The sequence below is a fragment of the Drosophila biarmipes genome, chromosome 2R (genome assembly GCF_025231255.1).
Source record: "Drosophila biarmipes strain raj3 chromosome 2R, RU_DBia_V1.1, whole genome shotgun sequence".
NCBI classification, from domain to species: domain Eukaryota; kingdom Metazoa; phylum Arthropoda; class Insecta; order Diptera; family Drosophilidae; genus Drosophila; species Drosophila biarmipes.
Window position 1 is genome coordinate 22693447 of NC_066615.1, and position 20521 is coordinate 22713967.

At 51.3% G+C, this 20521-nt stretch overlaps 6 protein-coding genes across 8 annotated transcripts; 2 read left to right on the plus strand and 4 right to left on the minus strand.

Moving 5' to 3' along the window:
* Window positions 1-113: 113 nt before the first annotated feature.
* LOC108022646 (damage-control phosphatase ARMT1) lies at window positions 114-1572 on the minus strand. Its single transcript, XM_017091702.3, has one exon. The coding sequence runs from the start codon at window positions 1570-1572 to the stop codon at window positions 178-180; it is 1395 nt and encodes a 464-aa protein (XP_016947191.1). The 3' UTR covers window positions 114-177.
* A 33-nt stretch (window positions 1573-1605) lies between these two features.
* Window positions 1606-4317, minus strand: LOC108022647 (damage-control phosphatase ARMT1). 2 transcript variants are annotated; one of them, XM_017091703.3, is made up of 5 exons: window positions 4114-4317; window positions 3866-3971; window positions 3709-3805; window positions 2193-3059; window positions 1606-2133 (listed from the first exon to the last, which is right to left on the minus strand). In XM_017091703.3, the coding sequence occupies exons 1-5, from the start codon at window positions 4200-4202 to the stop codon at window positions 1982-1984; spliced, it is 1311 nt and encodes a 436-aa protein (XP_016947192.1). In that variant the 5' UTR covers window positions 4203-4317; the 3' UTR covers window positions 1606-1981. The 2 variants fall into 2 exon arrangements, with proteins under 2 accessions (XP_016947192.1, XP_050744063.1); XM_050888106.1 differs by lacking the exons at window positions 3709-3805; window positions 3866-3971; window positions 4114-4317 and adding an exon at window positions 3247-3495.
* Window positions 4318-4437: 120 nt separating this feature from the next.
* LOC108022645 (damage-control phosphatase ARMT1) lies at window positions 4438-6605 on the minus strand. The gene is made up of 5 exons (XM_050888105.1): window positions 6323-6605; window positions 5995-6270; window positions 5822-5938; window positions 5026-5758; window positions 4438-4963 (listed from the first exon to the last, which is right to left on the minus strand). Exons 1-5 carry the CDS (start codon window positions 6414-6416, stop codon window positions 4654-4656), a joined length of 1530 nt encoding a protein of 509 aa, XP_050744062.1. The 5' UTR covers window positions 6417-6605; the 3' UTR covers window positions 4438-4653.
* A 270-nt stretch (window positions 6606-6875) lies between these two features.
* On the plus strand, window positions 6876-9123 carry LOC108022969 (ceramide glucosyltransferase). Its single transcript, XM_017092194.3, has one exon. It carries the CDS (start codon window positions 7209-7211, stop codon window positions 8535-8537), a length of 1329 nt encoding a protein of 442 aa, XP_016947683.1. The 5' UTR covers window positions 6876-7208; the 3' UTR covers window positions 8538-9123.
* Window positions 9124-10868: 1745 nt separating this feature from the next.
* Window positions 10869-16423, plus strand: LOC108022745 (synaptojanin-1). The gene is made up of 4 exons (XM_044091850.2): window positions 10869-10932; window positions 11749-13321; window positions 13380-15599; window positions 15660-16423. Exons 2-3 carry the CDS (start codon window positions 11864-11866, stop codon window positions 15576-15578), a joined length of 3657 nt encoding a protein of 1218 aa, XP_043947785.1. The 5' UTR covers window positions 10869-10932; window positions 11749-11863; the 3' UTR covers window positions 15579-15599; window positions 15660-16423.
* A 77-nt stretch (window positions 16424-16500) lies between these two features.
* LOC108022746 (outer dynein arm-docking complex subunit 4) lies at window positions 16501-19502 on the minus strand. 2 transcript variants are annotated; one of them, XM_017091839.3, is made up of 2 exons: window positions 19246-19502; window positions 16501-17289 (listed from the first exon to the last, which is right to left on the minus strand). In XM_017091839.3, the coding sequence occupies exons 1-2, from the start codon at window positions 19372-19374 to the stop codon at window positions 16609-16611; spliced, it is 810 nt and encodes a 269-aa protein (XP_016947328.1). In that variant the 5' UTR covers window positions 19375-19502; the 3' UTR covers window positions 16501-16608. The 2 variants fall into 2 exon arrangements, with proteins under 2 accessions (XP_016947328.1, XP_016947326.1); XM_017091837.3 differs by lacking the exon at window positions 19246-19502 and adding an exon at window positions 17481-18486.
* Between the last annotated feature and the right edge of the window lie 1019 nt (window positions 19503-20521).

Consider the following 20521-nt stretch of genomic DNA (forward strand, 5'->3'; position numbering starts at 1 on the left):
ATACTTACTTGATAATGTTTAGTTGTAGTCTATACTACGGATTGCAATACTTATTTTAACGACTTACACCGCCTACCATCTAGGAGATAATTAATAAAGCGACAATGGCTCCATGTTGTCTATATGTGTGCTGTTAATTGCGTTATTCAAACCAAACTGTGTCACATTTCTTGGAGGTCAAACTAGGAAGTCGCTCGACAGTCTGTGCTTGATGGCCACTTGGATGACGGCCTTCTCGCCGGAGATCATCCAGTCCGGATTGTCCTTCGTGAGCCACTCCACCGTGCAGACGGGCAGCCCACAGTAGATATCCGACTTAATGGCTCGCAGGGCACAGACGCTGGTTGGCTGAAAGCCACGCAGACAGTCGGAGAACTTGGCGGTGGACAGGTAGTTGATGTCGCCGAGCAGCTTCCTGTAGTTTAGGTCACCTTTGAAGATCACAAGCGCGGCCTCGCTGATGTACACATACAGACAGGGCTGCACCCGCTTCATCTGGCTGCAGTCGTGGCCACTCGTCCAGAAGTAGCTCTTGTCGCACAGGATAAACGAGCGATCGCGCAGGTAACCCTGGATCCTCGTCCCGAAAGCCCTGAACTCGGGGAAACTATGTTTGCGGAAGTAGCCCAGCAGCCAGAGAAAGTCCTGGTGGGTGACGTCCGAGATGAACCAGGAAATAGCCTTCACATGGAACCGCACACGCCGAGCCAAGCCCGCTTCGATGATGTACTCAGCCAGCAGGAGGTCCGCGAAGAGTTCAAAGCCCGCATTGTCGCACACGATGTCCACGTAGACGGGCTCACAAGCGTCCGTGAGATCCTTCCAAATATCGTCCGACTGATCGGCCAAGAGATGCTTGTCGTACCTATTGATCCGAGCGAATATCTTGGCATCCGGACCCACGTCTGTTATGGACAGATCGCAGCGATTGGCCCAGGCGGACAACTTAAGCAGTTGCTGAAAGTTCTCCTTGCTGCGCGCCAGCATCCTGGTGGCACGCAGGATGTCCCTCATCTGGGGGGTCACACTCCTGGCGGCCGACATCTTTTGGTCACCAAAGTAATCGTAATTTACGAGGGTCTCCGAGCGCTGGAAGATGGACCAGATGCGGCGGTACATGTAGCACTCCGCGTGCAGCCAAACGGCGGAGAACCACTGCCTCCTGTCCTCGCTGAGGCTCATCAGAAACTGGTTCCAGCTGTCGGTGTCCGGGGCCTTGACCCGGAATATCTGGAACACGTCGTTGTTGATCATCTCCCCGCGCAGCAGCTCCAGACTCCAGACGGTTCGCTTCAAATCGAAGTGGGCATAGTCCCCGCACTCCTTTACGATTTCTGGCTCCCGATCCCGCAGGAACGTCACCAAATCCCTGATAAGTGCTGGGGATCTTCGCTTGAAGGTGACAAAGGCGAAGCTGCTCAGAAACCTGGCGGATAGCTCTTCATTAACGCCAGGCGGAGTGTGAATGATCAGGTTCTTCTCATTGAATTTGAGTTCCTTCATCTGCTCCTTGGTTGCCTCCGCCATGGTGGCATCCGTCACCTCGGTGTGACTACTGGCCTCGCTCTGCATTTTGGGTGATACTGGGAATTTCGAAACCTCATGTGCCTCTGCCAGTAAAAATGTTTAATTCCAACTGAGATTTTTATAATTTTTAGTCGCCCGCTGGGCAACTGATGTTAATAAGTGTGAGTGTATGTGCTTTTATAACAATGCAAAAGGCTTTATAGAGGGGTTCCATGGAGACGGAATGATAAAGTACTTTGAGTTTCAATAATTCCAGACCTTACCAACTGCTTTTAAATCGCGAAACACATGCATATGCATAGCATAATACATAACAACGTTTTAGTGACTCTTGAAACATCGTAGTACTTTCCTCCCCTTGGAAAACCCACTCTACGTATCAACAATTAAGCTAGTTAGTAATTACGACTAAAACATTTTAACTATTTGCTTGTCTGGTCCATAATTCCTTCCTCTACTTGCTGGCAAACTGGATGACGCCGTATTCACCAGTCAGCATCCACTCCTTATCCTTGGCAAACAGCTGCTCCGCCACACCTTTGCCCAGTCCGCAGATCAGATCCGCTTTGACCGTGCGCAGAGTGCAGAGATTAGAAGGGCGAAAGCCTGGAAAGTGACATGAGAAATATTACTGAATGCTGGACTTCATGGCCAGATAGACCCACCCCTCAAGCAGGTTTCGAAGGACTCCGTGCTGTCCCAGGAGAAGTCCCCTAGCAACTTGCGGTAGTTGAGGTCACCCTTGAAGATCACCAGCTGCGCCTCCTTCAGGCGATTGTAGAGCGCCGGATTCACCTCCGGCATGCGGTAGAACTCGTAGGGACTGGTCCAAAAGTGCTCCAGCGGCGCCAGCTCAAACTTTCCCTCCGTGGTGAAACGCTGCCACTTCTTGCCCACCTCACTAAGCACTGGATCCGGGTGCTCGGCCAGGAACTTCAGCGTCCAGTGGTAGTCGTGCTCCATCACGTCCGAGATGAACCAGGGAATGGCCTTGGCATTCAAGCGCACCTTGGCCGCCAGACCCTTGTCGATGATGTACTCGGCCAGGATGAGGTCGGTGTACAGCTCGTAGCCGGCGTTGTCGAAGATGATGTCCACAATGCCGTCGCCGGAGGCTCCGTCGAGGGCCTTCCACACCTCGGCGGTGCCGTCGATCAGCAGCTTCTCCTCCAGGTCCGTGACCTGGTCGAAGGCGTTGCCAGTGGGCTTGACCTGTTTGCCGGAGGTGATGGACAGGTCGCAGCGGTTGCCCCACAGGTTCAGCTTGATCAGCTGCCGGAAGGTGTCCGAGTTTCGCTCGTTGCTCCGCGTCGCCTTGGCCACCGCCAGCATGGCGTCCACGCTCAGCCTGGCAGCCGTCTGCTTCTGCTGGCTGAAGTAGTCGTGTGCGGCCAGGTGGGGCGTGGACCGGAAAATGGACGAGATCTTGCGGTACATGTAGCACTCGGCGTACAGCCAGCAGGCGGAGAAGTAGCTCCTCTTCGCCTCGGGCAGTTTCTCCAGGAATGCATTCCACAGCTGGGTGTCGGGGTCTGAAAGGAATGGATTTGCATTTATTATCGTTGAATGGTGAAATAAACTGTGCAATAAATTTATTTCAGCATCATAGCTTGAGTCATGCAATAAATATGTAATTATTTTTAATGCTTATTTTAAGAAGTGCTAATCGAGGTTTCGCTTGATTGACGTAGTGCCAAATGTCACCCGTTTAGCCCTTACTATTAGTAAATAAATTTTCGAAAACAATGACAAATAGTTGAGTCAGCGGACATAATTCTTTTTTCTTTGTTCAGGATTTAATTTTAAGACGACAGTTTGTGTAATGAAAAATTTAAGGGAAAGTTATAAATTTTAAAGTCCTAAAAATCCAATTTGTCTGAACAATGAAACTACTCATAGATCAAGTGCCCTTGAATACACTTTAAAAGTCAAATTTTGAATAGGAAATATCTTTTCATAGTGTCGGACAACCTAAAGTTTATATTTTTTAGTGAGGACTCAAATACTCAGTGGATAATTGTGTTTCAATTGACATTGTTACAAAGGCAATTTTAAAGAAATTTTTTGTAATGTAAATTGAAAGTCAGGTGTATGAACCTACATCTCGGTTTCTTTCTTGTAAGTAGTAACTGTAGGGAATTCAAATAAGCTCCAGTTAAGGTCAGACCATGGAGTACTCACCCTGCCCCTCAAAGGGCAACAGAGGACCGTTCCTGAGGATGTCCTCCCTCAGCTGCCTGACATCCTTTGTAGTTTGTTCAATATCGGCGGCTGCTTCCTGCAAGGGGTAAACCAAGCTGTTAGTCCAAGCTCAGGGAAAGAGCACCCAACTACTCACTGCACCGTATGTGGCCAGCAGGTCGTCCTTGTCCTTGGCCAGGGAGTCCGCGATGGTGGCCAAGGTCGAGGGCAGGCGCACACGGAAGGTGTAGTAGGCGAAGCTCCTGTAGAGGTCAAAAATTGAAATGATAATAGGCCCATTTCACGACCCTAGTGAGTGGGTGAAGATAAGTCCCCGCGTTGGTTACATATGCTGGGACCATAAAGACGACATCTATACTAGGCGCTATATTTAGCCCTACTCACTGCTTGTAGAGGGCCGCCAGCTCGGAGTGTGGCGGGGTGGGTCCGTCCACAATTCCATTCTTGGCGTCAAATTCCGGATCGGCAGCCATCTCTTGGGACTCTGTTACTGCTCCAGACGAGTGTGTTTGTGGAATGGAAATGAACTGAGCGGAAAGTTTATACCGTGATAATATTGTGGCGCGTAGTGTGGCCGCTCTGGGGGCCAGGCGAAATGCTAGCGATACCTTCCCCGGCGATAGTTGGCCTAATTTAAATTTTCAATTTTCAAAAACTAAATAAATTAAGTATAATAGGGTACCAACAGCTATCAAACTCCATCTACCATTAAGTTTTAGGGTTTATTATTTCATAGGAAAGTAGAAAATCTAACAACGTTACAATGAGTAGTGAGTTAGAGTTATATTTAGAAAAAATCGTTAGTTAAGGTTAGTTAAATCCGATATCTAAGTTTTATTATAGAATTTCTCTCTTTGAATTTCTCTTTCTAGATATGTAACGACTATTTATTACCAATAATTTAAACTGCCAGCCTTAACAAAGTCAGTATCCGAACTCCCGCGCTCCGTCCACGAACTGGATGACCCCGTAGCTGCCCGACACCATCCAGCCTGGATCCTGTCTGCTCAGCGCCTGGCCCACGCCCTCGGCCAGGCCGGAGATGACCTCGCTCTTGACCCTGCGCAGCACACAAATGTTGCTGGGCAGGAAGCCCCGCAGGCAGGTGCTCATCTCCTGGGTGGTGTCCCAGCACACGTCCTGCAGCAACTTGCGATAGTTGAGCTCTCCCTTGAAGACCACCAGCTTGGACGACTGCAGGGAGCTGTAGAGGTCTGGATCCGTGTGGGGCATGCTGTGAATCAAGGAAAACATCAGTTGCATTGACCAACCCGAAGTATGTTCTACGATCAGAACCTGTAGAAAGCGTGTGGCGATGTCCAGAAGTGTGAGATTGGCGCCAGCTCGAACTTTCCCTCGTCGAGGAACTGCAGGAACTTCTTTCCTATCAGACTTATAATGTAGTCCGCGTGCTGACTCAAGTACTCCAGCGTCCACTTGAAGTCCCGCTCCGTGACGTCGGTGACGAACCAGGGGTGGGCCTTCACGTGAAAGCGCACCTTGGTGGCCAGACCCTTTTCGATCATGAACTCCGCCAGGATGAAGTCGCTGAACAGCTCGTAGCCCGCGTTGTCCAGGATGAAGTCCACCTGCTTCTGCTTCTTGGGCTTCTGATTGTCCAGGCACCTCCAGATCTCCGCCGCCTGGTTAACGAGCACATGCTCATCGGGGGCCGCCACATTCTCCAGCACCTGGCGGTTGGTTTGCTTGACTATCTCCACATCGCTGGCCACATCGTTGCAGTTGCTCCACATGTTGATCCGCAGCAGCTCGTCGAACACCTCGAGGCTGTTCTCCGATCGGCGCGTGTACTTGGTCAGGGCCAGGACATCGTCCATGTTGTCGGTCAAGGCCTGTTCCTTGATCTTGGCAAAGTAATCGTACGACTTGAGAAAGATGCTGTTCTCCAGGAAGGACTGCAGCTTGCGGTGCAGATAGCACTCGGCGTGGAGGGAGCTGGCCCTGTAGAAGGAGCGCTCGCCGTCGGGCAGGCTGCTGATGAAGTTGTTCCAGAGTTCTCGATCAGGTTCTGGGGATGGAGAGGTATTTGTAGTAAATATGATGCTGGAACTGCAGCAATCTGGTGGCCTACCCTCCCCCGTGAAGTTGTGGAACGGCTTGTCCGTCTGCAGCTCGTACTTCAGCCTGGAGATCAGTCCAATGATGATCTTTAGCTCCTCGCGGGCAGCCTGTGCGAATTCACTGGAGGCTGGAGGGCAATAAGGAGTTAGATGTGCCGAAAAACGCTGGCCGTGATTGGCATACCGAATTGAGCCACTAGCTCAGTTTTGTCCCGCGTCAGGGTGTCTATGACGTTGGTCAGCACCACGGGCAGGCGACTCCTGAGGGTGTGGAAGGCGAAGCTCTGCTTGTAGTGGCCCGACATGAAGGCATTCAGGGGCGTCTGCAGGTTCACGATCTGGTATTTGGCATCGAACTCCGTGCGCAGGAGACGCGATATCTTGCTGGGCTGCGAGCTCGAATCCGACTTGGCCGGGTGCTCCTCCTCCGGCAGGTCGGCCTCAGAGGACTCCATTGTTGCTATTTTTGTGTGAATTTTGTGCGCTTACTGCTGCATTATAGGGAAATTTACCTGCTTTTCTGACTGATTTTTCAAAGCTCCAGTGTGCAGTGTTGGCTAACGTGCGACGCGCTGCGTTTATACGCGGGCGCTTGTGAATGAGCATCGCGATGTTTATGCGTGGATGGGTTGCGAACTCTTTTTACATTTTACTTCGAGTTGACTGATTTGTTATTAATTGTTATCTCGTTTTTTAAAAATTGTGTTAACTTGCCATAATTTTATTATAAACATTGAGTTAAATCAATCATTTAAGTATATTAAAAAGACTTGGTTAACAGGAGTCGATATTTGACTGACCTGCTTGACGATGGGATAAAATATAATTTCACCCTTTTTTTCTTAGCTTGCTATGCCAAAATTTTAATACATATTGTTAATTTATTTTAACATACATTTACCTTACACTTTTTTTACATAATAACGCTGTAATGTAATGTAGGGGACGGTACATGGGCAATCAGCTGACTTCCATCAGTGTTGCAAAGCGCGCCACCCCTTGGTATTTTTTAGCCCCTTTCCACTTCCGCATTCGACGCGCCCTGCTGGCCACACTACCCTTTATTGCATTTTTTTTGCAGTTTATTTGGCCAACGAACGCGACGCGAAAATGTTCACTATGTTCTCAGCGCGAGGCACCACGGGCGACCAGTGATTGCGACGCGATTGATCCCTCGATCCGATCTGGCAGACTGGCAACAAACCGCAGGCAACCGCAGCCGATGCCATCGTGAACAGCAACGCCCACCCACCCAGCGAGACTCACACACAGGCACACGAACGGGGACTTGGACTTGGACTCGGATTCGGAGTCACCGCACACACACCGCACGCACACGAACGGACGGCGGGAGCACCCCCACCCGAACACCCCACTCAGCCGCACACACCCGCAGAGATGGCGCACCTACCGCTGCCGCTTTATGGCTTCGCGGCATTCTTCATGGTCTTCTGGCTGGGCACCTGGATGGTGCACGTGATAGCCATCTGCTACGGCCGCTACAAGCTGCACAAGAAGTCCTGCAAGCTGCCCACGGAGGCGCAGCCCCTGCCGGGCGTCTCCATCCTCAAGCCGCTCATGGGCGTGGATCCCAACCTGCAGCACAACCTGGAGACCTTCTTCGCCATGGACTACCCGCTGTACGAGCTGCTCTTCTGCGTCGAGGACAAGGAGGACCCGGCCATCCAGCTGGTGGAGCGCCTGCTGGCCAAGTACCCGCTGGTGGACGCCACCCTCTTCGTCGGCGGCTCCGACGTGGGCGTCAACCCCAAGATCAACAACATCCATCCCGGCTACATGGCCGCCAAGTACGACTTTGTCATGATCTCGGACAGCGGCATCAAGATGAAGGACGACACGCTGCTGGACATGGTGCAGAATATGTCCGAGAAGCACGCCCTCGTCCACCAGATGCCCTTCACCAGCGACCGGGACGGGTTCGCGGCCACCTTCGAGAAGGTCTTCTTCGGCACGGTGCAGAGCAGGATCTACCTCTCCGCGGACGTGCTCGGCATCAACTGCCACACGGGCATGTCCTGTCTGCTGCGCAAGGCGGTCATCGACCAGCTGGGCGGCCTGAGAGCCTTCGGCTGCTACCTGGCCGAGGACTTCTTCATTGCCCGCAGCGTGACGCGGCTGGGCTGGAAGATGCGCATCTCCAACCAGCCGGCGCTGCAGAACAGCGGCCTCTGCGACATCGGCAGCTTCCAGGCTCGGCTCATCCGCTGGGCCAAGCTGCGCGTGGCCATGGTGCCCACCACCATTCTGCTGGAGCCGCTCTCCGAGTGCATGATCCTCGGCGCCTTTGCCGCCTGGTCGGCCTCGGTGCTCTTCAGCTGGGACCCGCTGGTGTTCTACCTGGTGCACGTACTCTGCTGGTTCCTGTCCGACTGGCTGCTGCTCTCCATCGTCCAGCACGGCTCGATGCCGTTCCACAAGTTCGAGTTCGTGGTCGGCTGGCTGTTCAGGGAGCTGACTGGACCCTATCTGTTCCTGCACGCCCTCTGGAACCCGGCGATCCGCTGGCGCGCCCGCACCTACAAGCTCCACTGGGGCGGAGTGGCCTACGAGCTGAACAACCCCGCCTCCGACGCTGCCAACGCCCCGCTGGCGCCCCAGCCCGCACCCACGTTAGAGCCCGCGGGGGCCGCCACCACCGCCGCCGGGGGATCCACGGGCGACACGCTGATCTGCACGGGAGCCAAGCAGCGACTGCTGGTCTCGTAGCACCTACTAATTAAGTTTGTTATTTTGTACTTGTGAGCAACCAACTCAGCGTCTAGCGTCTGGTAGTAGTATTATTAGCTCAACCTAAGTCACTACGTAAGTCTAGACTTAAAGCTGTAAGAGAAAGGCGGCTGCGGAGCACGCACTCCTCCAGGACGGGCAGGCGGACCTAGATTAGTTTAGAGACACTGATTAGACGACGAGATTTAGACGTCGGCAGCTGAATGCGACGCAGCAGATCGACCCGGGCGCAGTTTGGTGGCTTCGCGAGAACTGGTTAACGATGCTTTGTGTGTATATATTACGATCGTACGATTTGTAGCCAGCCTGTACAGACGCAAGCCCTAGTTAGCATTACGATTGCGTTAGCTTCCCCGCTTCAGTTGTTGCTTTATTGAATTGTAATTATTTATTTGGCCAAGCACCCTAGTTCTATTGTTGTAGTTGTAGCCTAAGCCTAAACTTATGATTACCCTTAGTTGTTTCTGTTTTTCTGTTTGTCCCCAGCTTCTGTACATAAGCGCCGCAAGGGAATGCCATTGAATAAATCGAATCGAATCGAAGCGATCGAGAGAGTGAAACCCCATTAGGTTCTGATTGATGTTTACTTTGGGTATCGTTCCGCATAGATCGCTTCTGCTTATCAGATAGGGAGCTGAGTCAGGGGGCTTTTGACCAAATAGGTGGGAAATGTTTGGCTGAGTCACACCCTCGGGCAGAGTAATTATCGTGGCACTTTGGCTCGACTTTGAGCGCTGTTAATGGGGCTAGATCTGTCCGAGCTGAGCATGTGGGAGGTGATGGGTCATGTAGAGGCCGAGTGCTCTCGTAGAACCTTCCAGTCACATTCTTTCGATCGCCCTCCACAGCCCCTTATCTTAATGAACTTAAGCCGTGACAACAGCGCCACACAAACATATTTATGAATTAAGCGACTGCAGATAGGAGACAGGCATATCAGCACCGGCGGCAAAGGGTGGATGTGACGAGGAGTTGGACCCAGATGCAGGTCCGGGCGGAGAACAAGCCAGGGCCAACGCCTTTCGCATTAAGTAATAACAATTAGGAACTCGGGCTAGATGTATTTGGTGGGCACGCACCATAAACGACTGCGGATGTTTCTGTAGGTTGCCCTGCCTAAAATGGGTGAAAATGCAATTAAAGCGGAATGACGTACTTTCGGGGCGGGGAGTGCTAAAAATTCCGAAGGGGGCCTTATCTCGGCCGCAGAATTATGTAAATTAATCAATCGCGCTATCAGCACCCAAGGCACGGCGATCCACTCGACTTCTAGTTACCCGATTAGATAAACATGTGGGTGCTGCGAGAACCCTTCGACTAGAGTGGCGCGAGAAAGTAAGCTTAGCTAAGTGTGTATTTTTAAACAAATTCTATCCTAAGCCTAGAGCTAGTCAGTCGTAACTATGTTTACCGAATAAACCGAATCAGACCAAAATAAATCCGAGTTTGTTTACTTGCCAGTCTATAAAAACGCTGTTTAATGTGTATTTGCTCACGTCCTCTCTGCTCTGATAAGACGGAACGGAGTGAATCACCCGATTCATTGTGATTTACAACGAGATCGCTTGTTTATGATTGCTCAACATGTGAAAGTGGGCTATCTAATCGACTTGGTGGATAGAGGAGCATGATGAGCACGTGAATAAAAGTAGTGATAAAGGATGCGATGTTGTTGTTACCTTAAAAGTACAAACTTAAGGGAGTGAATTTAAGCGAATCAATGCATTATTCATTTACATTAAACATTGATTTTTATGAATAATTGTATTTAATCATCCGACTATCAGTTGAAGTAAAAGTAGGTCATAAACCTAGAATTAATAGTGCCAGAATTTACGTTTTCCGACGACTAACCAATTCCTTAAGGTAAAGTCGAAACTTTCCACTGCAGAAGGTATTTAAAATTGACCTGTTTTTTTCCGTGTAGCAAAGGGAGCGCCGGAGAAACCCCAGATTAGGTTGGACTAGGAGTCATGCCTAACAGAATGGGCGCTTCCTTATCAGTTAAATGAAAAGTGTGCAGTTTCAGGCGCTTAAGATACCGGCTATATTTGTCACCTTTCAAAAAGATTTGATTTAGATATTTCAGACACTCGGCTAAGGCCGCCGTTGATTAAGAGCCCTCGGGCTATCTTCAAGTGGCCGGCGTAATCTTCAAAAGTAATCTTTCAGAGTGGTCAATAAACTTGACTTCGTTTTTTAAAGTACACAATTCAAATTCAAATTTGTAGTTGAGCGCGCGATAGTCCGATAATTATCGGGACAGGCCGCTTGCCAAGCGCGGTCACACCAGCACCAGACACAAATTGCGATACGACATACGGTCATACTGGACAAAGCTCTCGAGAATTTTGCAATAAAATCGCAAACAAAGGTATTGCAGGGTATTTAGACCCAAATAAAAGTAAACTAAAGTGTCGGAGGCAAAGTTAACTAGTGTAGATCCTGTAGCAAGTGTTTGTCGTTTCCGCCGGCTCCGGGTTTCCTGGAAAAGCATTGAGCAAAAAGTGCAAATTGCATGTGAAAAATCCATAGAATGCGCAGAAAATGTTTATCAGTCACACGCACACACACAGGCGCACGCAGAGAGAGTGAAAGAGAGGGAGAGCTCAGCTGTCGCCGGTGCATGTGAGCTGCGGCCAGTGTGTGCGTGAACTTGAGTGGGAGGCGGAAATATTGGAAAAATTCCGTTGCCTGTCGGTTTGTTTATATTTAAGAGTTCCATTGATTTTTAACAGGCTCCCGAAATTTTAGTGCCATTCCAGTCCAAAGGTGTCGGCAGAGCGGGCCAAACTTTTGCCATTTTGCGCTAAGTTTGTTTACATTAAGTCAAGGGAGCCGACATAATCTGGTAACGAAAAGATGCAATCTAAACTCACTTGAAGTGTTGCTTAGTTATTCTGGTAAAGTAATTTAGGCTAGTATATTACTTAATGGTTTAAAATCTTAGGGTCTTAGAAACATTTGGAAAACGAAACATGAGCAACACGTTTGATAAATAAGTATATCAACATGGGCGTCAATTTTAAAACAGAATTCGGATAAGAACCATTTGCTGGCAAGAGCTAAAGTACACTAGAAAAACTACTCTGTAAAAATTAAAATTTCCTTTTGGGTGTGATAAACACCCAATGAAAGTATCATTGAAATGTGAAATACACCCTCAATTTTATTTTTTTCCTCTCCGCAGATGTCTTAGCCTAGAGCGATCGCCCAAAAACACGAACTGCGTATAGCAACAGGACTCAATCACACCATTTGATAGCTAAGCCAAAACTCAAGTCACCGAGAGAGATCCCAGCAAGATGGCCATGTCCAAGGTGATCCGCGTGCTGGAGAAGTCCATTGCCCCCTCACCGCACAGTGTGCTGCTGGAGCACCGACACAAGAGCGACAGCATCCTGTTCGAGTCCCACGCGGTGGCCCTGCTCACCCAGCAGGAGACGGACGTGATCCGGAAGCAGTACACCAAGGTGTGCGACGCCTACGGCTGCCTCGGGGCCCTCCAGCTGAACGCCGGCGAGAGCACCGTGCTGTTCCTGGTCCTGGTCACCGGCTGCGTGTCCATGGGCAAGATCGGCGACATCGAGATCTTCCGGATCACGCAGACCACCTTCGTCTCGCTGCAGAATGCGGCGCCCAACGAGGACAAGATCAGCGAGGTGCGCAAGCTGCTCAACTCGGGCACCTTCTACTTCGCCCACACCAATGCCAGTGCCTCGGCATCCGGAGCTCCGGCGCAGCGCTTCGACATCACGCTCTGCGCCCAGCGACGCCAGCAGACGGAGGAGACGGACAACCGGTTCTTCTGGAACCGCATGATGCACATCCACCTGATGCGCTTCGGCATCGATTGCCGCTCCTGGCTGCTGCAGGCCATGTGCGGCTCCGTGGAGGTGCGAACCGTCTACATCGGCGCCAAGCAGGCCCGGGCAGCCATCATCTCCCGGCTGAGCTGTGAGCGGGCGGGCACGCGCTTCAATGTGCGCGGCACCAACGACGAGGGCTATGTGGCCAACTTCGTGGAGACGGAGCAGGTGATCTACGTGGACGGAGAGGTCACCAGCTACGTGCAGACGCGCGGCTCAGTGCCCCTCTTCTGGGAGCAGCCCGGCGTGCAGGTCGGCTCGCACAAGGTGAAGCTATCGCGAGGATTCGAGACATCGGCCGCCGCCTTCGATCGCCACATGAGCATGATGCGGCAGCGCTATGGCTACCAGACGGTGGTGAATCTGCTGGGCAGCTCACTGGTCGGCAGCAAGGAGGGCGAGGCCATGCTGAGCAATGAGTTCCAGCGCCATCACGGTATGTCGGCCCACAAGGATGTACCGCATGTGGTGTTCGACTACCACCAGGAATGCCGCGGAGGTAACTTCTCGGCGCTGGCCAAGCTTAAGGAACGCATCGTGGCCTGCGGGGGCAACTACGGCGTCTTCCACGCGTCCGGCGGTCAGGTGTTGCGCGAGCAGTTCGGAGTGGTGCGCACGAACTGCCTGGACTGTCTGGATAGGACGAACTGCGTGCAGACGTATCTGGGACTGGACACGCTCGGTCTGCAGCTGGAGGCCCTGAAGATGGGTGGCAAGCAGCAGAATATCTCGCGGTTCGAGGAGATCTTCCGCCAGATGTGGATCAACAACGGAAACGAGGTCAGCAAGATCTACGCCGGCACAGGCGCCATCCAGGGGGGATCCAAGTTAATGGATGGTGCACGATCCGCAGCCAGGACAATTCAAAACAACCTACTTGACAATTCCAAGCAGGTAGGTGGTAAAAACTATCCCTTTCCCTCTTGTTACTCACCGCAGCGCGATTTTTTAGGAAGCCATTGATGTGCTATTGGTGGGCTCTACGCTCAGCTCGGAACTGGCGGATCGGGCTCGGATTCTGCTGCCCTCCAACATGCTCCATGCGCCCACTACTGTCTTGAGGGAGCTGTGCAAGCGGTACACAGAGTATGTACGTCCTCGAATGGCCCGCGTGGCCGTGGGCACCTACAACGTCAATGGAGGCAAGCACTTCCGCAGCATTGTGTTCAAGGACTCGCTGGCCGACTGGCTACTCGATTGCCATGCTCTTGCCCGCTCCAAGGCGCTGGTGGATGTCAACAATCCGTCGGAGAACGCCGACCACCCGGTGGATATCTACGCCATCGGATTCGAGGAGATTGTGGATCTAAATGCCTCCAACATCATGGCGGCCAGCACGGAAAACTCCAAATTGTGGGCCGAGGAGCTGCAGAAGACGATCTCTCGGGATAATGACTACGTGCTGCTCACTTACCAGCAACTAGTGGGCGTGTGCCTCTACATCTACATCCGGCCGGAACATGCGCCGCACATCCGGGACGTGGCCATTGACTGCGTCAAGACGGGATTGGGCGGAGCCACTGGAAACAAGGGTGCCTGTGCCATACGATTTGTGCTGCACGGCACTTCCATGTGCTTCGTGTGCGCTCACTTCGCAGCCGGGCAGTCGCAGGTGGCCGAGAGGAACGCCGACTATGCGGAGATCACTCGTAAGCTGGCCTTCCCAATGGGCAGGACCCTCAAATCCCACGATTGGGTATTTTGGTGCGGCGACTTCAACTACCGCATCGACATGGACAAGGACGAGCTGAAGGAGTGCATCCGGAACGGAGATCTGCCAACCGTCCTCGAGTTCGATCAGCTGCGCAAGGAGCAGGAGGCGGGTAATGTGTTTGGCGAGTTCCTCGAGGGTGAAATCGGCTTTGATCCCACGTACAAGTATGACTTGTTTAGCGACGACTACGACACGTCGGAGAAACAACGAGCGCCTGCCTGGACGGATCGGGTGCTCTGGCGTCGCAGGAAGGCGTTGGCCGAGGGCGACTTCGCCGCATCCACCTGGAATCCCGGTAAGCTGATCCACTATGGCCGTTCGGAGCTGAAGCAGAGCGACCATCGACCAGTAATCGCCATTATTGATGCGGAGATCATGGAGATCGATCAGCAGCGTCGGCGAGCCGTCTTCGAGCAAGTTATCCGTGATCTGGGTCCACCGGACTCCACGATTGTGGTGCATGTACTCGAGTCTTCGTCGGCGGGGGATGAGGATGGACCCACCATCTACGATGAGAACGTGATGTCGGCTCTAATAGCCGAGCTGTCCAAAATGGGAGAGGTCACCTTGGTGCGCTATGTGGAAGACACCATGTGGGTTACGTTCCGGGATGGAGAATCTGCTTTAAATGCGGCGTCCAAAAAAAGCATCCAAGTTTGTGGATTGGACCTTGTGCTGGAGCTGAAGTCCAGAGATTGGCAGCATCTGGTCGACAGTGAGATCGAGTTGTGCACCACCAACACCATTCCGCTATGCGCTAATCCTTCGGAGCACGCGCAGCTCCTCCAGGCCATTACACCAGAGGTGCCGCAGCGTCCCAAGCAGCCGCCAACGCGCCCCCCAGCTCGCCCCCCTATGCCTATGTCGCCAAAGAACTCACCACGCCACCTCCCTCACGTGGGGGTCATCAGCATTGTGCCCAAGCCGGCGAAGCCACCGATGCCACCTCAACCCCAAACCCAGCCCCTGATTCCCTCGCCGCTTCAGCCGCAACAGGCACCGCCTCGTCCGCCCGCAATGGACACCACGCCATCCTCGAAATCGCAATCTCCCACGGAACTGGTCTCCGCCAGTTCTTCGACCTCCTCGTCGGGCAAGGCTTCGCCCACGGCTCCGGCTGTGCTTTCCGGACCGCCAACACCACCACGTCAAACGCAGAGTAAGCAGGGCACTCCCGCTGCAACGCCCACGCGTCAAGTGGCGTCGCCCAAGGATCAGATTCCACCAGATGCCGCCTACGAAACCGCCAGCAACATTTACGAGGAGATCCAGGAGGATGTGCCCGCGCCACGCCATCCGCCGCCGGCTGGACCTCCGCCAGTGATGGGAGCACAGATGGGGCCGCCGCCACCGCTGCCGAATCGAAGGGGCCCACCACCCATACCAAATAGGAGCGGCAATGCTCCACCGCTGCCCACGCGACCCGCCAACAACTGAGCACCAGGCCACGCACACGGGGTTCGTTGGGCAGTCATAGTGTTTTGTAAACCCCCAATAATCTAATCATTGTCCTTTCAGCTCGCTGTCTTGCACTCCGATTGCATTCCGAATCGCTGTATTTAATGTTATATATACTCGAATATATTGGGCCACCCAAGGAGGAGAACTCCCGGCAATATCTGCACTTCGCATGGAATCAACATATGTTACTAGTGTATTACCTGTTTGTTTGTTTCGATAGTTTATAGCCGAAATCAAACCGAAATAGAAAGTGAACCCATCAGTTCCACCTAGTTAAGCCCAAACGATCCCGTTCTGTTACACTTTTTGTACTTGTTTACCGCTGGCCAGACGTACTCAACCCCATAGCACCGGATTTGCCGTGGACGAACAAATAATGAATTATAGGAGCGACAAAGTATTAACTACTCTGCATAAATGTAATGTTTAAATGAATTATAGCCGTACTAGTCAAATTATGAAATAAATATGTAAACACTGGAGCAGCAATTCGAACTCTGTTAGCGATTGCGATACGAACGATACACTTAAACATATATATCTATTGTTATTGAACAACTATTGACAAAGATTACCTATTATTCCACATTGTTAAACTATCGTTGCAATCGGTCAATTCGAGGCTACACCTAGATTTGCGTTTCAGTTGCCCACAAAAGTGAATTAATGAAATTGAGAACCCATTACAAATTGCTCTGTTCAAACGTTGAAGTTACGCCTAAGATTAAATTAATCCCGAATCGAATGAAAACAATTAGCATACAACACAATAAACAAGTTGGATGGATGTAGTCGCTACTCCAACTGCATACTCGCTAAAACGCTGGTTCTTAATTGGAAATTTCTTCCAGATATGTATAACAACATTTAAAACAAAGTTTTTGTAATGTCCCAACTAACAATAATTTATTTAGTTTTATTTCAACTCAGCAAGTGCATTCAACGTAAACAGAAACTTAACACCGGAAGCTGAGACTCTGAGGAAGCCTGGGATAGCTGTGCGCCACTAGAACCACTTGGGCAGGGCATCGTGGGGCAGGTTCTTGTGGTTGGGCAGCGCCGTGCAAGGCCGCTGTTGGCGCCAGAACTCCTGCCGCTTGTTGAGGAACTCCACCGCCTCCCGGGCGTAGGCGGATATGCTCTCCGTGTGGGTGTCCGCACGCACCAGGTCCGGATGGAGCAGCAGCTTCTCCAGGTACTCCTTGTCCACGCACAGCTCGCCCAGCAGCTTGCGGGCGTTCCGCCGCTCCAAGTCCGCTCGACTGGGTTTCTGGCGAGTCCTTGCACTGCCTCCGGTAGCTCCCGCTGGCTGAGACTTGGGCGTGTCTTCGCCGGACTTCCGGGACTTGCCACTCTTGGGAGCGGAGGCGGAGGGCGCCGCTCCCACCGGACCCGGCTTGCTGCCGATCGTGTTCTCGATGGCCTCCTGCGTCTTCTGAACCCCCAGCCGGAAGAGGGCCAGCTCCGGCCGGGCTCGCAGCCCGCGGTGGAAGAACATCAGGCTCTGCTCGAACTGGCCCAGGTAGTAGAGCGATTCGGCCTTCTGGTAGATGGCCCGGATGTTGTTCTTGTCCTCCCCCAGAGCCGTCTCCGCATCCTGCAGAGCTTTGGAGGCCTCGCCCAGCAGCAGGTAGCACTTGCTGCGCGAAATCAAAGCGTTGATGTCGGTGCTATTTAACTCGAGGGCCTGAAAAAGTAGACATCATTAGAGATCTGCCACTAACTCAATCAAATAAAGATAACCACTAAACTTAATATCTCTAAGGTCTGAGTTTCCCTCAAATTGTTCATTTTAATCTAGTACTAAAGGCATTGTTTGGTAAATTACAAATTTTTACTTATTTGCAGATCTAATCTTAACTAGAAACGCATGAGCACCTTGCAAAAGAAGTGGATGGCGTTTTCGGGATTGGCGTTCTTGATCTCCTTGAGGCCCAGTGCGATCACCGAGCTGATGTCCGCCTCGTCGGGAATGAGCAGGGCCTCGTTGCGGTCCTGTTTCTGCTTGATCTGCAGACTCTGCTTGATGTCGAAGGCGCCGGCGCTGACCGCGGCCGCCCGATCCTTGTCCGTGTAGAAGTCCACGAAGTTCTCCTTGGGCTTCTTCTTCTTGGCGATCTGCTCCTCGATCTTCTTGCGGGCAGCCCTCAACTCGGCCTCGATGCGGTTGCCCCGCTTGCCCCCGGCAGCGTCGCCACCTGCTCCTCCGGCTCCACCGTCATCCGCCTGCTTGCCATCTCGTCCGGCGCCACGTCCACCGCGTCCATCTGTGGACTCCCGCCTCTCCCAGATGGGCGGCTTGTGGGAGCGACCCTTGGAGCGGCGATTGGTCTCGTCCTGGGACTCCTCCTCCGCCGCCGCTCCCGTGCGGATGAAGCTCTGCAGCAGCTCCTGCTCCTTGTCCACCGCAAGGATGGTGTTCAGGACGTTCGACATACTGTTCTGGTGTCCTTACGCAAGCTCTGGTGAAAATATCGGGTGTCCACCGCTGGGAACAAGGAGTACAAGTCCAACTACTGACCAAATAGCTCTCCGATTGATTGGCGCAATGATGGACCGTTGCCCGGGAAACTGGCGCTTCCAAATGGGTTAGCAATCGATAACAAAACAACCATGCGTGCCAGGTGCCAGGTGCCAGAACTCAGGTGTCGTGTCTTTTGGCGGTGTGAATGCCATGAGGAATGGCCTCCATACGGGGCGTGACCTTGAGGACGTACCACTCGAAGGAGAAGCGGGATGGAGATGAAGGAACGTCGCTCTCCTCCAATCACTCTTTTGCATATAAGCTATTTCAAAATGGGCGTATGGTGCGTATACGTAGTTCAAACATTTAAAAATTACTCATACGCAGCATAAACCAATTTCGAAGAATCTTTCGGGGGAATCTTTCATATGTTTTTTTAGCATTACATTTTTATTACTAGAGAGTTTATCAACAACTGTTAAAGGGCTAAGGGCTGACATAACTTATAAAAATACACTTAAGGCTACACTATATATACAACATATCCTTGTAGTGCTATTAAGTTGACCCTTGCTCCACAGGTTAGAGTTCACTAAACAAAACCACCTTGTGAATGTCAAACTGTGGGTTGTTTTGGGGACTTTTACCTGCTAAGCTTTTTAAGCTTTAGTGGGGTTTCTTTCCAATTGTGGGAGGCCCACCAGGGAGCAAACTCATTTTGCCACCCAATCTGATTCGTATCCATTTTTAAAAGCCATTCTGGGATCATTGAAAAATAGGTTTGATATAAGCAATGGATTTTTTGTCGAGCATCCTTTACCATTGTGTTAATATTATAAGATTATTTGAAAATTTTAATTTAATACATTTTTTTTCATTTTTAAATGGACTTTTAGCTTTGGGGAAGTTTTTTTAATTTTGGTGTGGGACTATATTAAAAAACTTTTTGATATTAGCAATTTATTGATCAGATCGGTTTTAAGATTAAAAAATATTTTTGTTTTTATTTCAACTCTACTAAATTGGCGGGGATCGTGCTTCAGATGGCCTATTTTGATTTTCATCTCCGGATGCTAAATCCGATATTATCTGACATTAGCCTTTGGGAATAGTTTACGCACCAATTATTTTTTAACCTCTCAGGATATTAAAAGCCACTAAAACTAAGACTGGACGCACCTGGTTGTAGCCGAACAGCGCCTTTTCGTAGGCCCGGACTTTCATGTGGTTATTGGACTGATCGCACAGCAATTTTATGTTGGTCTCGATCTCCTCGAGAGTGTCGACCTTCGGTTTCTTGCGCGGCATTTTGAGTTTGGTCTTGCGGAGTTGTCCTAGAACCTTGGGGATCGCTCACTAAATATTGCTTTCACATTTTTCACTTTTGGGGCATCGATTTCGTCCTCCGCGCTTATAAAACTGACGTCCGTACGCGACGCTTGTCGTTGAGCAACTGAATTGCCTGCCCTCACTTTACATTTGGCTAGACTTGGCTCCACCGGAGACCCATCAGCCCACCAAACCACGAGCCATCACTAGCCCCAGCTCCCGTTCCGGCTTTTCTTTACTTTGTATGCAAGTTTACATGCGCTGACAAGCGGCAATAAACTTCAATAAAGTTTCATTAATATCTCAACAAACCCTTCTGGGCACTCGGAGAAAAGCCGGCAAAACCTATTTCATAACTCTTTACTATTGAACAAAATAAATAAATACTTTGCATGTATTTTCTAATGCCAGAATTTCTGATTTTAAGCTTTCTTCCGATGATAGACAACAAATTTGATTAATATTAGTAATTAATATTATCTTGCAAGCTTTGCAAATTGGGGCATGTATTTCTCCCAGTGCAGGGGCTCTGGATCGCTGGGAAGAGGGGCCACCGCATTTGCACGCAGTTAATTGGAGCCATCAAAATTAAACCCGAACCCGGGCAGAGGAGTCACGCACTTGGGTGCGGCTGATAAGAGAAGGCCACGGCGCAGCCAGACAATCGATTTGCGGCAGGTGAAACCCATTTGGCAGCACCACCACCGAATGCCCCGGGATGGTGGCGGGGGAAGTACATTCGCCAGTTAAGGACATTTATTTCGACAAATTTATGAACCCCAACAAATTGCTATTAATTTTCCGGTATTGTTTTTAGAGTAAATAAATAAGCTTGATGTTTGAGCAGGTCGTAAAGATGGAGCACGTGAGGGCAGGTGGGGCTGGGCCCGCAGTTGGGAGGTGACTCCGTTCCTGGAGCCTTTCGGCCTGGTCTTGCGTGTGCCCTCCTCATTTCGACAGCGGCTGGCAACCTTCGCGGTGGCGTGACGAAACAATTTTATTTGTCCTGCCCTCGTAACGGTGGCCTGGCCCCAGGAAGGCGGATCTGGGTCCGTGTGTGGAGGTGGAACCGGAGGTGGGCCCGCTTTGTGGCCTACTCCCCTCCTTTCGGTGCCCCCGCAGATGG

Coding starts and splice junctions, on each gene's coding strand:
- LOC108022646 (XM_017091702.3), bottom strand. CDS start 1,572: ATGCAGAGCGAGGCCAGTAGTCACACCGAGGTGACGGATGCCACCATG.
- LOC108022647 (XM_017091703.3), bottom strand. CDS start 4,202: ATGGCTGCCGATCCGGAATTTGACGCCAAGAATGGAATTGTGGACGGA. Junction 3,806..3,865: donor TGCTGGCCACATACGGTGCA/GTGAGTAGTTGG, acceptor TACCCCTTGCAG/GAAGCAGCCGCCGATATTGA. Junction 2,134..2,192: donor CTTCGAAACCTGCTTGAGGG/GTGGGTCTATCT, acceptor GTCACTTTCCAG/GCTTTCGCCCTTCTAATCTC.
- LOC108022645 (XM_050888105.1), bottom strand. CDS start 6,416: ATGCTCATTCACAAGCGCCCGCGTATAAACGCAGCGCGTCGCACGTTA. Junction 6,271..6,322: donor AAAATCAGTCAGAAAAGCAG/GTAAATTTCCCT, acceptor ACACAAAAATAG/CAACAATGGAGTCCTCTGAG. Junction 4,964..5,025: donor TCGCCACACGCTTTCTACAG/GTTCTGATCGTA, acceptor CTTGATTCACAG/CATGCCCCACACGGATCCAG.
- LOC108022969 (XM_017092194.3), top strand. CDS start 7,209: ATGGCGCACCTACCGCTGCCGCTTTATGGCTTCGCGGCATTCTTCATG.
- LOC108022745 (XM_044091850.2), top strand. CDS start 11,864: ATGGCCATGTCCAAGGTGATCCGCGTGCTGGAGAAGTCCATTGCCCCC. Junction 13,322..13,379: donor TACTTGACAATTCCAAGCAG/GTAGGTGGTAAA, acceptor GCGATTTTTTAG/GAAGCCATTGATGTGCTATT.
- LOC108022746 (XM_017091837.3), bottom strand. CDS start 18,038: ATGTCGAACGTCCTGAACACCATCCTTGCGGTGGACAAGGAGCAGGAG. Junction 17,290..17,480: donor CCATCCACTTCTTTTGCAAG/GTGCTCATGCGT, acceptor CTACTTTTTCAG/GCCCTCGAGTTAAATAGCAC.